The sequence below is a fragment of the Laccaria bicolor genome, genomic scaffold (assembly GCF_000143565.1).
Source record: "Laccaria bicolor S238N-H82 LACBIscaffold_17 genomic scaffold, whole genome shotgun sequence".
Classification (NCBI taxonomy): Eukaryota; Fungi; Basidiomycota; class Agaricomycetes; order Agaricales; family Hydnangiaceae; genus Laccaria; species Laccaria bicolor.
The window spans coordinates 913990-929672 of record NW_001889888.1 but is presented as its reverse complement, the minus strand read 5'-3'; the positions used below and the strand labels follow the sequence as shown (position 1 = coordinate 929672).

Sequence of the window (15683 nt, the reverse complement as noted above, 5' to 3'; positions counted from 1 at the left end):
ATCCATTCCAATACTATCAAAGGTCACCTACTCGGCCACCCTGGGTATTTCAGTATTTAGGGTCTAGACAGCAAACCACTTACCATAGTGTGTGTTTAAATTTAAGGGCTGTAGTACAGGAAGTTATTGGCATGAACGTGAATTTGCCAAAGATCACCCAATTTGAGATATGATGGGTTGATGGGTGGCCACGTGGTGTTTTGGCATGTTTTCTAAGACCCCCACCCCCCGATATGGCAACGCTTCGCCCAGCATCAGTGTTTTGACTCTTGGCTTGAAACTTGCTGATGTTGTAGATCCTGGTAGTAGTATGTATAATTGCACCCAAATTTTATGTTTCAACCCACATGAGCCCCATGCTCCTCTGATTGGCCAAGTTCTCAGGTTTGTGCAATTTCCCACCCTCTGTCAGAGAATCCCCATCATGGTTACATACTATGTTTGTTCAGGTGTTTGAAACTGTGGATTATCTTACCTTCCACTTGCCTTGGGGCCTTGGAATTTTGACAGAAGGTGTATTTATGTATTAAATTTATTGTCTCAAAATTTTAGAACGAGAGTCAAAGATTTGTGGTCTGGGGACATGGATTTGTGGTTTTCATTACACCAGACAAACAAAAGTAATGGAATGTTCTCTCAGATCCCTCCAGATCGGCTTGACTGTTTATTCTAAAACTTTCCAAATGCATTTGAATGGCATACTTAAGTTCAAATTAAAAAAATTAGATAGCGAGGTGAAGTTGTCGTTTCAGGAAGGGCAACAGACCAAATTTCGCTGTGAAACAGCTCGAAAAACGTGACATTTGCGTGACATTCGCACATCATCGATCATCCATCAGCCAGATTCGTTGTTTTCTGGAACAAACATAGTATATGTGGATTCAAATTTTCGTCACCAGTTGAATTGTTCCAATCAGCTCGCTTTGATCTCTTCTGTTATTTAGTTCCCCTGAAAGCAACCCTTTTTTTAGTTGCGTTGAGTCAGACGTTGACAATCTCATTCCAAAGCTTTGCACCGCTTGTCTCCTCATTCACGTGTCTTTCGTCAACCTGCACTGAGATTGAGGTGATACTTGATTGACAAACATGCAATTTGAGGCTGAATTCCGAGTTCGGTGCTGTGCGGGGGGCCATTGGCACCAGCGCCCATAACCCAAAATAGGTGATGTTTAACCAAATGCGGGTTAGCCTGTGAAACGTGAACATGCGATCTGTTCGAGGCAGTTCCTGTGATCGTTCCACGCTTGGCTTCCGTTACTGCCGCACTGAAAATCTACTTAAACGCCGTCCCTCTTTCACAACACCGTCCTTGTTCCCCTACCAAACACTCCATCTCCTCACGGTCGACAATGTCTTATCAAGTCGGTGTTGTTTTTTTTTTGCAGCGCCCACGCCTCCTGATGCATTATTTGAAATAGCCCAACGCTGGAATGGTTGTTGCCCCCGGGGGCGGCGGTAATCGCAATGCGAAAAACATCCCCGTCGCTGCTGATGGCAGAGAGTGGAGCCATGGCCTCTGTGATTGTTTCGGCGACTGTGGAACTTGTGCGTAACACATACAAACTTCCGCTCACCTTCCTCATTTACAAGTCAGGTGTCATCGCTTGGTGCTTCCCCTGCATTACCTACGCCAACATTAAGCACCGCTATGAGCATTTGAACACCAAGGGATTCCCTGACCCCCAGCATGGCGGTTCTTTCTGCAACAGTGACTGCATGCTTCATGGCTGCATCACCGCTTTCTGTGGCATGGGCTGGATCTTCCAGGTGCGCTCTCTCCCACACTCAAGCGCTTCCCGTTTCGCTCATTTTTTCACAGATGGGCCAGCGTGGCAGCATCCGCCAACGGTACAACATCAAGGGTGGATCATGCGGTGACTGCTGCACCGCACTCTGTTGCACACCCTGTGAGCTCACCCAAGAAGCTCGCGAATTGGAGCTCGAGGAGCAGAGCTTCGGTGGACACCACGGCAAACACTGATTTTTTCCCCTTCTCATGCCCCCACATTCTCCCCCCGTTTCTCATTGTATGCTTTATTGATACACCCCCCTTTTATAACCCTCTTGCCATAAGTACTACCCTGTGCATCCTCTGTACAAATAACGTTCATTAGGTTATACCCACCAATCAAAAGCAACTTGTGCTTGACATCCACGTTCTCCGCTGTATCGTGCTGTCCAGCTTCACAACAGCGCTATCTTCATAGGCAGCCACGGTCTCATGCCCGGATACTTGGCGCCGGCGAAGAACGGCCACTGGTGACAGCGCTGGCGTCCCTATCTTCCTTACTACACCTTAGCTTCATACACGTCTTGTTCGAGTTTCTCCGTAAGCCTTACGGAGAAACTCGAACAAAACGTGTATGAAGAACGAAGCCACTAAGGAATGAACAACTTCGATCGGATCATATCATTATCAACTTATGTTGTATCTGGGCGGGATGTACAGTGGCGGACCCATCCGAGGACTCCTCGGCATCTTTTCAAGAGTTGTTAGGAAAAGGCCCTCAGCCCCCCCAGTACGTGGTCGTCTGATGGTCGACGGAGAAAGGCGCATTTCCAGTGGCACTTTGAGTTATGAATCGTACACCCTTCAAGCTAACAGGAATTTGACGAACATGTCAACCTTTCTCGGCCATTTCCACGCTGGGTATAAGCTGTGTAAACAATATAAGAAAGCCTTAGATCCGGAACTAACGGAGGAGCTGATTGTTTGGATGGATGAACTTTAGACGGGTACAAATGTACCACTCAAGTTCTGTCACGAGAATTATCAAGACTCCCTCAAAATATTATCTTGAGGATTCAGCATAACTAAGTCCTGCCTCAACGCCCGAATTCATCGGGTCACGCCAGGTCTTCTGATCAGGGTTTTTCAGTGCCCAAATACTGTGCGTTTTATTAGCTTAGAGACCTTGAAAACCGTGTCAAATTGTCTTTACCAGCAGGTAGTAAAGCAGGCCAATTTTTACGTTCATTCGGATAGCCCCCCTCCATATTCAACTCCCCTCGCAAAAAATTTCACCGCCCTCGTCGTATACCCGGTGATACACTGATAAGAATCTGATAAGGTGAGGAGTCAAATCCTTGGTGACTAAAGACGCACCATAGCGACGCTCGAATGGTCATCTAAGGAGATCTTTCGCCTACACCGAAGTCACTTTTGATCGCTTCTTGGCCTCCGAAACGTCAACGACCAAAACGACCGGGTCTACTCGGATACACCAGGCCCAGACGTCTCTCTGAGTGCGAGACGGGCGGAGTCCTCTACTGCTTGGTCGGAGAGTGACGAAGTATACAAAGCACACTTAGGCTTGGTACATAGATTACTGAGATCTTTCAAATTTTCATTGCTGCACATATGCCTTTTCAAGGATGCAGCGGTGTGTGGAGGTGCTAGGGATCCTGATACGATGCGGCTGATGAACCGATTGGAATTGATATATTGATACTTAGCTTAGGGTTGTTTGATTCTAGGACTTCTGATCAGGTGCACAGAGAGCGATAAGAGATTGTGAGTCACGTGAAAACCTGCCGTACCGTTTGCGTGAGGCTCAGGCTAGGGTTGTTGCAAGTTGTCTTCATCCTTCACAGCACTCGTGTGCCTCGCCTGGTCGAATGTCTCAAGAGAGCGAGCCATTGCTCTCGGATCTGAACAATGATCGCCCTGCAGACTACCAAAGCCGTCGTGACGCCGTGGACAACGCTGAACACCAGGTTGAACAGGGGGAGCCAGCAAAAGGGTCATCTATGGCATTCGTATGTTATCCATCTGCATTTTCATCTCAAACTTTTCTAAGGTCTTCTCAGGTTCTGCCAATGGCTGTTGGTATCTTTCTTTGCGCCATGGATGGGACCATTGTCGTGTCATGTGAGTCGTCACCGAACTGGAGATCGTTCTTTTGCTGAAACGAGCATATTTCAGCCGCAGCTGCTATTGGCAGTGAATTAAACGAGCTTCAAAATACTAGTTGGATAGCTACAGCGTACCTGTTAACGCTGACGAGCTTCCAGTATGCCATCTTCATCTGTTCGAAGCGTTACCACGAACTTTCTTGTTCTCTCCAGGCCTCTCTACGGAAAGTTGAGCGATATATTCGGGCGCAAGAGCTGTTTACTGTTTTCTTACTCAATCTTTTCCATTGGATGTTTGTTGTGCGGCCTATCACGGAACATGAACGAACTTATCATGTGCAGGGCATTCGCTGGAATAGGCGGTGGGGGAATGCAACCGTGAGTTACCACGCCTGTAGTCAAAGCGAATCCTCATTCTTCAATCTATCTAGAATCGTTAGTATAATCATGTCCGATGTCGTCCCCCTTCGCTCTCGCGGGACTTGGCAAGGTGGGGGTATTCTCCTGCAAAGCCCTATCACTTCTGAACGTGATTAGGCGTCTTGAATATAGTTTGGACGACTGGAACTATTGTAGGAGCCTCACTTGGAGGACTTTTTGCCGACACAATTGGATGGCGCTGGTATGCTCGCTCAACTTTCATCAGATTGATAGAGAAACCAATATCGTTCAGGGCATTCCTAATTCAAGTACCCATTGCTCTGATTGCAATTATCGCTGTGTCTCTCGCTCTCCACCTTCCGAAGGTAGAGTCCGGAGGTTACAAGGCGAAGCTCAAGCGTGTGGACTTTCTCGGAGCCATCTCCCTAGTCTCCGCGGTTTTCTTCCTTCTGTTCGGGCTAGATAGAGGAGGTAACGTTTCTTGGAACGATAAGTTGACCATATACTCCCTGTGCGCATTTTTTGTGGCCTTCGTGACCTTTGCCTTCGTCGAGATGAAATGGGCGAGCGAGCCCTTTGCCCCCAAGAGAATCATAGTGAACCGATCCCTAATCTCTAGTTACTTGGTCAACTTCTTCGGCATTGCTTCGGGCTTCACCATGATCTTCTACATCGCGCTGTATTTCCAGGCGGTGCAAGGGAGAAGCGCCTCGGAAGCTGGGATTTGGTTGCTCTTTAGTGTCGGGGGCAGCCTAACGGGCTCTCTCTGCGGAGGTTTGATAATTCAGGCGACGGGAAAATATTACCTACTCACGCTGGCGAGTTATATCGTCTTCTTCTTGGGGACCACTTCAACCACTCTTTCGTCTGGTGTTATTGTTACATCATCAGTTGGCATCGCTTCGGGTGAGTGCTTCTGAGAAGGAAAGTTTCACATTCGCTCATGCCTATTTTTCCGCTGGGAAGGTTTGTTTTTCTCTAGTCTTGGAAACGGTTGGCCTGCTTCGCTCCTCTCGTGCATCGGAGCTTATCAACACTTCGTTGCTTCATCACAGGTAGCGGTATTACGACAAGTCTCATTTCGCTAATTGCGAATGCAGGCCAAGCCGACCAGGCCATTGCTACCGCGGGTAAGCTCTCCACTTATTGCTCAATCAATCTTGCTCGACAAAAATCGCAGTTTCATACCTCTTCCGCTCCCTTGGATCTGTGGTCGGTTTGTCGGTCGGGGCGACACTAGTGCAAGGAACATTGCGCTCCTCTCTTCAGCACAAACTTTCAGGACAAGACGTTGACGAGGTAAGTCCCACGTTCTTGCGCTTTCTCACATCGAAATGATACCGTTCTATAGATAATTCGGCGGGTCCGAGAGTCCCTCAGCTACCTTGACGAGCTCGACCCTGTTACACGAGCAACGGTAACGACTTCTTATGGCGAAGCCATACACGTCGCCTTCTGGTTCTCCGCGATCATGGCCGCCTGCGCCATGATTTCGGCCATATTCATCAAGGAAAAGCCTATACCCGCGAAGACCACGTGAGGTTTATTCGGAATAGAGTTGGCAACTTGTATACCTCTGGATAAAGACGTAGGGCGGCAAGCCGCATGGCCCGCTACGCCCCATTTCAACTGTTGGTTTTGTTTTATGTTGAATCTGTTTATATTTATAATAACGTTACACACATTGAATAATGCTGCTCGTCGTTGGCTCGTCGCTTCAACGTCGCTGGGCCTTCGGTACATAGACCTCGCATGATTCTCAATCTGATCCTTTTATTTTTTTGCTTCTTCCCGAGAGCTCCACTGGAGGTGAATATTTGAATATCTAACTTGGGCAGCCACTGATCGTCGCCCAGCCTTCAGCTGGCTCCTCGCAGCGGCGTGCCATGTTTGCAAAAGAGTGCATTTGTCCCCAAGGGGGTGTCGGGATCATAATCCCGGACCGGGGGCCGGTTGGTTGGTTGGGCCGTCAGGCCGTTAAAAAAAAATTGGAAGCTCAAAAATTTTGGCCCAAAAACATTATAGACGGCCTTCCTGATGGATAAAGTATACATAATAGATACTAGAAAGCCTCAAGGTGTGCTAAATGCCTCAGGATGCGCCAAAAACACCAATGGGACTGCTTACATAAGGCAATAATAACATGCATTGATAATTTTCGTTAGTGTGGCAACCGTCAAAGACCTTTGATTATGATTTGTTAGCATATTCCGGGGCACGCAAACTCACCGTGAGATTCCACAGAACAGGACACTCATGCCGTGACTCATTCTGACACCAACGAGGTTCATAGGCCACCGAGTACTTACTTCGCCTGAGTACGCCGGTTGCATGTGGGCCCGTTTGTAGGTGCCCGGCGCACTTGAGTGGTGAGTCTATGTATGTACTATATAGTATTTTCCGAACTTTGAAGGGTCGAGTGAATGAAAGTCGACGTCCTGCTCCTGGGCCCCCTAGCAAATTTAAATCCCTTGGAAGGGTCATCAAACGTTTTCACCTGAACAAAGATGAGAATCATGAGATGCACGCGGTATGTATGTCGGAAGGCGTGCAAGCGTTTGGCCTCAAACAAGTTGGTAATTATTTAAAACGGATTCAATCAAGTCGTCCGTGAACCAGTCCGAACCTCTATAACAAACCCTGCCTCTGATCAGAGAAAAAGGAAACACCAGTTGTAGCCAGTTGTATGCGAGTTTAATGTATACTTATGATATGTCGCTGTGCCACAGGGCACCGCACCAGTGGCGCAACTTGGAAGCAACGACCCAGGTGCGTTTATACACCAGAGTACACTACCAATCATGACTTGGACTTTGCTTGGACTTGGAGGTAGGAGTCAGTGGTATCATTTGTGTGTCCCGATTATTTAGTTACGAGAAATTGAATCCATGCAGACTCAGTTGTCTTGAAAGTTAAGGGACAGATGCTGCACAGAAAGGCGTACCAGAAAAGATAGTAGGTGATACTAGGCAGCTCTGCGATTTGGCCTGTCATCAACGAAAAAGTAGAGAGCCTGAGGGAAAAGGGAACCCCAGACACGAAAACTCACGAAAAGACTTCACTCACTGAGACTCGCGAGAGACACCCTCTTCAAAACACAACGTTCTATGTATAAGCCCCCAAAAGCCCAACAAAAAAACGACATAAAGAAGTCACGACTGAATAAATTACGGCACCTCCCCACCTCACTCTCATGAACACCCTCCCAAAAATATCTGAGAGCCTGTGTCAGAACCCAAACGCAGGTAACGCAACACTCCCCGCACTCTTCGTCCTCCCCCTCCCCTTCTTCCCACCAAGCGGAGGAGGAGAAGACGGACCAGTGAGTAGCGTAAGCCCACACGATAAATTATTAGGCACCTCTCCGTCCCATTCCTCGTGGTGGCGTTGGTGTTTGGAGGAGGGTGGTGGAACGGGAATGATAGGAGTACGAGGGGCCGGTTTGCTTTTAGAGACCCACATGAACGGGGTAGATCCCGTTTTCTCAAGTTGTCCCTCTGCCTCCTCCTCCTCCGCATCATCGTCAAGTGAATAGGCACTGCTGCTCCCACTCGCGCTCTCCGTCCTCTCCCTCTTCCCCTCATGCTCACCACCGGAAGAACTCCCAACACCAGCTTCACCCTCCAACGAAATATCCAAAACGAACGCATGCTCTTCTTCTTCCCCCCCAACCCCACCTGCACCCACACCCGCCCCAGCACCAACAGACTTCCCCCTCTTCCTCCGCCCTCTCAACCGCCCATCCTCGAAAAACGCCATCGACACCGCGTCCGCGAATTTCCGTTTCGGTAGCGGTATGGGTACGTGTTTCCTGTTGTTGTCGGGTATCATCGCCATCGCATGTGTATGTGCAGCCCTCCCCCCTCCCGGTATAGACAAAGCCACCCGCGACTTCATACGGCCCCTCTCCTCCATTTCCTCACTCCCGGCTACCAAAAACTCAAACCCAGAACCAGGAGCAGGCGCAGAATAATCAACTCTATAACTCCTAGGCAACCCCCCTTTCCTCCTCCCCCCACCAGCCCTCACGCTTATAGGTGATACTGTAGAATCGAGGTCGTCTGCGGGTGAAGGGGGCGCATAGGCCATTGGTGAGGGTGGGTCGTATTCGTGTCCTATTGATGAGGAGGGGTCGAAATCTCCAGGATGACTCTTCCTCCTCGTTGAAGTCGAGTGCCCTTCTTCGGCAGAAAAACGATCATCGTCGTCGTCGTCATCCCAAGGCCGCGCATACCTTATCGGACTCGGACTCGGGGTCTCATTTCCCAAGCTCCTTCCATAGCCCACATAACCACCACCACAATTGGATAACCCATCGTCATCTACGAAAAATTGAATGGGGGAGGTAGGCGAGTCATCCGCATCTGTAACTGCGCATGAGTGGTATGGGTTGGAGGAAGAGGGAAAGGGATGCATGAATTGCGGTGGGGATGATGAATTCGAGTTCGAAAACGGGGGAGGAGAGGATGAGGAGGATGGGCATGGTGGTGGGGATGAGGAAGATGAGAGGGCACGAGAGGGGAAAGGGTGTGTGAATATTGGGGGTGAGGATGATGTGTACATTGGTGGTGAAGCTGATATCGATATTGATGCTCCCATCGAAGAAGTGTCATCAGATCGTCGAAATGGATGTGTTTCATTGGAAGAGGAGGAGAGGAGCGTCGTTGGTGTACTTTGCATACTCAACGTCGGTGTAGTCTGTACACTCAACCTAGGCGTAGAAGTCGAAGGCGAAGAGGAAGGCAACGTAGCTGACCTCCCAGACCTCGTCGTCGTCGTTGTTCCTGTTCCTGTTCCACTAGCTGCAGCCAACCAACTCGCACTCGTGCCCATGAACGCAGAACCAACACCAACAGCACTCAACGTCAACACCGGCCTTTCCCTTTCCCTCCCCTGTCCAGTCGTTGACGTTGGAGTGGGGCTCCCAGCAGGCGACGACTCCAACGACCCGGATTTGGTCCAAGAAGTGGTGATGTACGGTTGAGGTCTAATCCTCCGCTCAACGCCTATATCTGGTGAAGGCGGCGAAAACAAAGGAGAACCGCGGGGAACTGGGGGTGGTAAAGACAGAGGTACAGGTGGAGGATCTCCCAAGACCCCAACACCATCATCATCCACACCACTCCCAAAAGTAATCGAACTCCTCAAAGGCGACGGTTCCCCACTAGTACTACTCCTCCTCGCATTCTGCATCCTCTTCATCGAGCGGGGTCTCTGCGCTCTTTTCCTCTGTGTCTGATCCACACCAGCATGATGAACCCGTGCTAAAAAGGAATCAGCAGAATGATCCCTCCTCCTCGTCCTCACCACCTGGCTTTGTGTGATCCTAGGACTCCCACAGGGGTTCAAGTCGACCGGACGGGAAGCCCATGAATATGATATCGGCATCCCCCCTCCTCCTCGTTTGTTGGAGGTCCTGGGTGTTCGGGAGGTGCTAGAGGAGCCGGGAGAAGGAGCGAAGATGGTGTTCATGGACCCGGAACTCGTGCGTGGTCTTTTGACTTTTGCTGGTGGGGGGATGTAGGACCGCCCTCCTGGATTTGGGTTGGCGCTGGTGAGAGGGGCTGAATGGAGGGGTGGTGGTGGAGGTGGTGGGTCGGAGAGGGCGGGAGAACAAGTGGAAGCAGAAGAGGGAACTGCAGAAGGAGGAGGAGGATCAACAACGAGAGGCTGATACCTCATCTTCTTAGTAGTCGTAGTCGTACCCGTAGACGTAGCCGTGTTCCTTGGTGGAGAAGGCAACGCAAGCAACACCTTTGAGGACGGCGTCCTCTGATGCACTTGCTGCTGCTGCTGGTGGTACGTAGACCCAATCTTATTAGGGGGCGGAGGTGACCTCGACGGTGCACCAACAGCCTTCAAGTTCAACCCCCCATCGGATGGTAGCGCGGCCCTCGCCTCACCCTTCCCCATAACCGTCCGCCCAATCTCCAACCTCGCAAGGCTAGGCTGCAGCCTCACGGGCGACGCTGTCGTTTGTCTCGGTATAGGTATAGGTATAGGCTGTGGCCGTTTAGAACGGGGCGGTTGGCCAAGGGGAGGGAGGGGGATAGGGATGGGCATTTCGATTTGTAAATCGTAGTCATACTCTTGCACCACCGCCGCTGACGTCGGTGGTGTTGGTGCTGGTGTAGGTGGAAGAGGGGAGGACGCCTGCACGTCGGTACCGGTGTTCGAATTCTCCTGTCCCTGATATTGAGGTTTCTGAATCTTCCCGAAAAGTCCTCGGAGGCGGGGACTGTTCATTAATGACGAGGATGCGGGTGACGAGTCTGGGTCGATCCCGGGTGACGAGGAGGATGATGATGATGAGGGGGGTGAGAGGGTATTTTGGGATTGGGATTGGGAATGAACGTGGCGGGAAGCTGCGTGTTCGGGGAACCCAGAGACGGAGAGCGCCATCGCTTTTAGTGAACGGGTAAGGATTCAGAGAGATGATTTTGTTGAGAACGTACGTACATACCTGGTATCTTCTGAAGTCGACAGAATAAAGGAAAGATGTGTTCAAGAGTTCTTATGGGATTTGATTATTTCACACTAACCTGATGTATGATGTGCCATTTTGATTACCTTACTCGCAACCAAGCGAACCACAACGAATGGAACTGAACCGACTCGCAATGATCTCCGTCGGACCAGCTTCTTCCATCATGCGACGTCGGGATGGATGATTCATGATATACAGTTCCGCGTCATCTCTCTCAAGTAATAGACCAAGTAGGTGCGTTGATCCTGTCTATAACTAACCACATACACCAAGAAAGACTCTCGGGATGGAGATAAAGACCACTAAACCCACTCTCTCCCGGTTTGCGCACTTGGGCTCCGTTTGACCCTTGTTTCGCCGTTTGGAGTTCGTATCCCCAGAGCCTCGAGCCGCCTATTCCTGCTGGGCCGTTTGATCTTCATCCCCGCTCAGTGGTCCGTTTGATCCCCATCCTCCTTCCAGTGGGTCGTTTGATCCCCATCCTCGTGCTAGACTTCTGGGCCATTTGATCCCCATCCCCATCCTCGTCCCATCCACGTAGGGCTGAAATTGATCCCCATTCCCTTGCTCCGAATTATCCAATTCATTCACAGTTCGTCCTACTCGTTTCGTGCTCATTTCAAGCCCTGAAGCGTCGAATCAGTTACTTACTTTCCCCAGATAGTAAACTACCATATACAGCAAATACAGCAGAACTTGAATTCAATCAATGGGGATCAGGATTGAGTACCGAGTGATGGCGGAACATCACTATCACGGTATCACCATGATCATCATAAACCAACTGCATGCAGGCCTTACGTATGTTGCAACACTTGTATGTAACGTGGTCGTATGGGGATTTGAGAGGCTCAGGTAAGAGGGAAGGAACAGGACAAAAAAAAAAAAAAAGACTGGTCGAGACGATTGAAGCATGGAAGATATATGAAGGGAAGGAGTGTGTTGATCACACCCCGAGAACGGTGAACAGGATACCATGATGCATTGATCGTCAAGAACACATGCTTATATACTATATGCTCGAAGCGAATGGCTCCTTACTGGACGACTCTTTCTTTAACTCTAAAATTATACCGGGGCTCCGAGTTAAGGAAGGGAGTATGTGCGACCTCGTTTCCGCACTTGGAAGCTTGATGATGATGACAAGACAAACTGGACCATAGAGGATGTTACACTCAATGGCGCACAGGTTCCGAGTTCAGGAGGCATGGCAATATATATATATCGCCTCGCCAACTCCGAACTTGAGCTTGGAAGCCAGACATTGAACAACAGATATGGTATCAAGTCGACAGCACGGATGGAGTCACTGGATTCGAACTGGCGTTCAAGGAGGTTGTTTCAGTAGAATTTTCAATTGAATGAAGAACAACGTCCGACCGAAATTCTGACGCGAGGCTGTGGCATTGAATTTTTGAAAATGCAACCGGAATAGAAAGGCACATTCTTGATCGACGACAATATCTTTCTTTCAGGTTTATCGATTCACGAGTCGAAGACGATGAAGAGGGGAGGAAAGAACATGCCCATAAATCAAATAATCTAATCAAGGCCTATTTTCGCCGAATCACGTGGTTGACAACGAGCTCGCCATCCACCTCTGTGTTGTTCTCCTTTCCCATCGCCTCCCTCCCCCGCTCCCTCCTCAAAATGTCCACACAAGCCCCCTCCTCCTCCTCCCAACTCATAATCCCGCAAACCGCAGCAGCAGGCGGCATAACCATAACCCAACCCCCGCAATCCGCCACATCATTCTACAAAATCGCCCCCTCAAACCTCATAACCTTCGCCTGGAACATGACCTCCGTCCTCGCCACCCCAACACACCTCACCGTCTCAGCCGTATGCGATAACGGGAACACGTATCCTGTGGGACCGACGGATGGGATTATCCCGGGGACGGCGAGTAGTGTTGTTTGGGATGTTTATTCGTATCAGCAGGCGCACCCGAATACGCCGCTGGCGCAGGCGACGTATACGTTGAATATTTGGGATGAGAGGGGCCCTGGGGCGGCGAGACGCGCGGGGTATTTACAGCCGAATAGTGCGTTGCAGTTTGCGTTGTATACGCCTCAGGCGTATACCCCGCTGGCGAGTGGTGCGTTGCGTTTATTCGTCTTTCTTTTTTGGTGGTGGCTGATGGATGTGATGTGGTTTGTAGGATGGACGTGTACGGGGTGTAGTGGTGCGATGGCGCTTGCTGCGCATCCGGCGTTTATAGGTGTATTGGTGTCCTTCCTTATCCTTTTTCTCTCGGGCTTCCACCTCATTCGCTCGACGAATAACCGGTAGGATGGGCCTTTTGAGGGGAACGTCCCGTTTGGCGCCCAAAATCCTATACATTTCTACAGGGTAGGTGCAACCTACGTTCCCTCTAGTTCCCAGACTGACTAGTACACCCTAGGGCTTCACCTTTATCAAGTCGCTCGCATGTCACAAGCCTGCATCCCAAACCCAAGGACTTCTCATCTCGTGACATTTTCGTTTCATCCCTTCTTCCCCTTCCCTCTCCATGCCCCTCCTCTGTCATCTCGATATCATCAGGACAATGCATACCTCTCCATCGATACACATACATCCCATACCTTACCCTCCTCACCCTCATTTAGACTGGTTTGTAAGTAAGTACGTTGCAGCAATTATCCGAACTCTAGTATTGGGAAAAATAATTATTTTATTTTTGCGTTGCCAAATGACTACCAGAGTGATGTACTTTCTCTCTTGATTCAGCCTTACCAAGTTCAGCGGGGCTCTTTTTCCTAAAATTCCGCTATGCCATGCATGGCGAAAGAAAGGGTACTTGTCCGACACTTGAACGTGGGATCAAGAATGCAGTGTTCACAGCATCATAAAGACCAACATCATTAGACGCGCCCCCTTCATTGAATTCCTTGACTCTGAACGCTGAACCTCCGATGGCCTCAATTCTTGCTGGATCCGAGGAACAACACGAAGTTTGTCCACCATCTCCCGAAGGCCCACCAGATGGTCTTGGAGGAAAGGCGGTAAGCACTACATGTGGCCCCTCCCTACACCATTTTGCCTCAACCAATGGCTTCAATATTGTGCAGATTGGGGCTGCCGATCCAAGCGGGCCACGTTACAGTTGTGTCTTCCCTCATAAAATCTACTATCTTGATTCTTACGCGTTGAGTCATCCAGTGTACTACCGTCTGTATACGAAGAACGGGCCAATCATGTCAAACAACCCAATCTACGCGAACAACCCCTTCATCAGCCGCACTCTTTCAAAATCCGTCGCGCCTCCTCGTACAGCCTTATCCGTAAAGAGGCATCTTTGCAAGATTGAGGGCTTACAATCAGCTCTCACAAGGTCCACGTTATTAGAGTCGCTTTCAAGCGAAACTGCACTTGCGGAATCGTCTCGATTGGCTTTTGGAGGGTATTCTGGTCCGGGGTTGAATGAGAATGACCCTATTGTTCTCGTGGTTGGAGTAGAAGACGCTGAAAAGCGACTGGCAAGCACAGCGCAGTCGGAGAGACTACCTGAGGCTGTACTGCCTAAGCCCCGCTATGGTACGTCCCAAAATGTTATTGATAACCCTTGCTTACCTGTTCTGGTTCCAGTCTATTATCGCCTTTACGACGAAGATGGCGCATTGGCATCCAAGATGTCTTTTGATGCAGAAGACTCATCCTTGGGGCGGATAGACACGCACTCTATCGCACCACCACAAACAGTCTCTTCGATGAGGTCTCAAATCATGAGGGTCGAGGGATTTGTTAATCGGACCGCCCAGCTGTTCCAAGATATGGAAGGAGAGGTGCTGATGAATGACAAGACTCACATATCCCTACAAGCGCAGGTTTACCCGGGACATGATGAAGATGAGCCCATAACGGCTGTTTGTAGTCAAGAGAAGGCTGGGGTGCCTCAGCCTGAAAACGGGGTCTTGGTAGGGCCAGTGGACACAAGCCTCTTGAGGCAGATCACAGGGGGGGCGACGTGGAGTAAGTAAAAATTAGCAGATATTCGTTGAGGTGGTACTCACACTTCTGACAGATCCAGATAAGAATCTCCAGGCAGACTGGCTTCCGTTCAAATACAGAGAGATCATGTACACAGATGGAGTCAAAACGACAGGCTACATCAAAGGGCGCCCGCCGTGTAAAGATCATTGACTATATATTATGGGGGTATTGCTCATGAATTCTTCACAGGGATCCCCTATAGCGGGTACATTGCGATGAACTCGGCTGGACGGAAGGGATGTGAGTCGCCAGTTCCGACTTTTTGGACGGCATGGATACTTACTGATGACGTTCGTTTTGCTAGTTGTCCATGAGGGTTAGTGACAGGTTTTCATGTGCCACGTCCCTTTTCAAATTTGCTCCGTCATCCACTCAGGTCATCTGTTACGTCTTTGACTCGTTGAGTGGACTTGGTGAGGAGCTTATGACAACCTCATCCTAACCATGGTTGTGCACACGTCTAGGGCGGTATAAACAAGCGTTTCTGTATTTCAAGACAGTCGAACATTGAGGATACGAAGGAGGATTGGAATTCGTCTCGCAGCTGAAGTGGTGCCTACCCTTTTGAGAGGATGCATTCAGAAAATCTGAGTCTGTTTTGGGTGATGGTTGACGCTAAGAAATCAGATCGATACACCATTCATACACCATACTTATCTCATTGTTTAAAATGATATGTATGCTCCAGAAGTTGGCCAGCTAATATTACGGCATTTGGAGGTTTTCTCTTGAGACTTGAAAAGAGAGAACGAATAGTTCTCATCGCGTGTGACAAACCCGGACCGCAATTGATGTCGACGAAGTATCACTCCTTGTTGTGAACGACACTTGTCAACACCAACATCATAATTTCGCCTTGGCCTCTCATCAGGCTAGCCGTCAGGAGTAGCCAGACTTTTCTGCGCATCGACTTCTTACGACCCGTGTCCATAGAGTTGGACCCCTGATTCCTAACGTACTGGTTCAA

At 49.6% G+C, this 15683-nt stretch overlaps 5 protein-coding genes across 5 annotated transcripts; 4 read left to right on the top strand and 1 right to left on the bottom strand.

Annotated features, from left to right (window-relative positions):
* Positions 1 to 1430: 1430 nt before the first annotated feature.
* LACBIDRAFT_236218 (uncharacterized protein) lies at positions 1431 to 1981 on the top strand (the record flags this gene model as incomplete). The annotated part of the gene is made up of 3 exons (XM_001882700.1): positions 1431 to 1545; positions 1595 to 1767; positions 1820 to 1981. 3 exons carry the CDS (start codon positions 1431 to 1433, stop codon positions 1979 to 1981), a joined length of 450 nt encoding a protein of 149 aa, XP_001882735.1.
* Positions 1982 to 3750: 1769 nt separating this feature from the next.
* On the top strand, positions 3751 to 5776 carry msf1 (member of the major facilitator superfamily; the record flags this gene model as incomplete). Its single annotated transcript, XM_001882699.1, has 9 exons — positions 3751 to 3871; positions 3926 to 4013; positions 4069 to 4233; positions 4287 to 4345; positions 4393 to 4477; positions 4529 to 5146; positions 5296 to 5366; positions 5417 to 5535; positions 5588 to 5776. 9 exons carry the CDS (start codon positions 3751 to 3753, stop codon positions 5774 to 5776), a joined length of 1515 nt encoding a protein of 504 aa, XP_001882734.1.
* Positions 5777 to 7098: 1322 nt separating this feature from the next.
* On the bottom strand, positions 7099 to 10797 carry LACBIDRAFT_328662 (uncharacterized protein; the record flags this gene model as incomplete). Its single annotated transcript, XM_001882535.1, has 5 exons — positions 7099 to 7162; positions 7303 to 7324; positions 7557 to 10640; positions 10696 to 10749; positions 10779 to 10797. 5 exons carry the CDS (start codon positions 10795 to 10797, stop codon positions 7099 to 7101), a joined length of 3243 nt encoding a protein of 1080 aa, XP_001882570.1.
* A 1576-nt stretch (positions 10798 to 12373) lies between these two features.
* LACBIDRAFT_250934 (uncharacterized protein) lies at positions 12374 to 13015 on the top strand (the record flags this gene model as incomplete). The annotated part of the gene is made up of 2 exons (XM_001882698.1): positions 12374 to 12821; positions 12885 to 13015. The coding sequence occupies 2 exons, from the start codon at positions 12374 to 12376 to the stop codon at positions 13013 to 13015; spliced, it is 579 nt and encodes a 192-aa protein (XP_001882733.1).
* A 623-nt stretch (positions 13016 to 13638) lies between these two features.
* Positions 13639 to 14866, top strand: LACBIDRAFT_299859 (uncharacterized protein; the record flags this gene model as incomplete). Its single annotated transcript, XM_001882697.1, has 3 exons — positions 13639 to 14260; positions 14312 to 14695; positions 14748 to 14866. The coding sequence occupies 3 exons, from the start codon at positions 13639 to 13641 to the stop codon at positions 14864 to 14866; spliced, it is 1125 nt and encodes a 374-aa protein (XP_001882732.1).
* Positions 14867 to 15683: the final 817 nt, after the last annotated feature.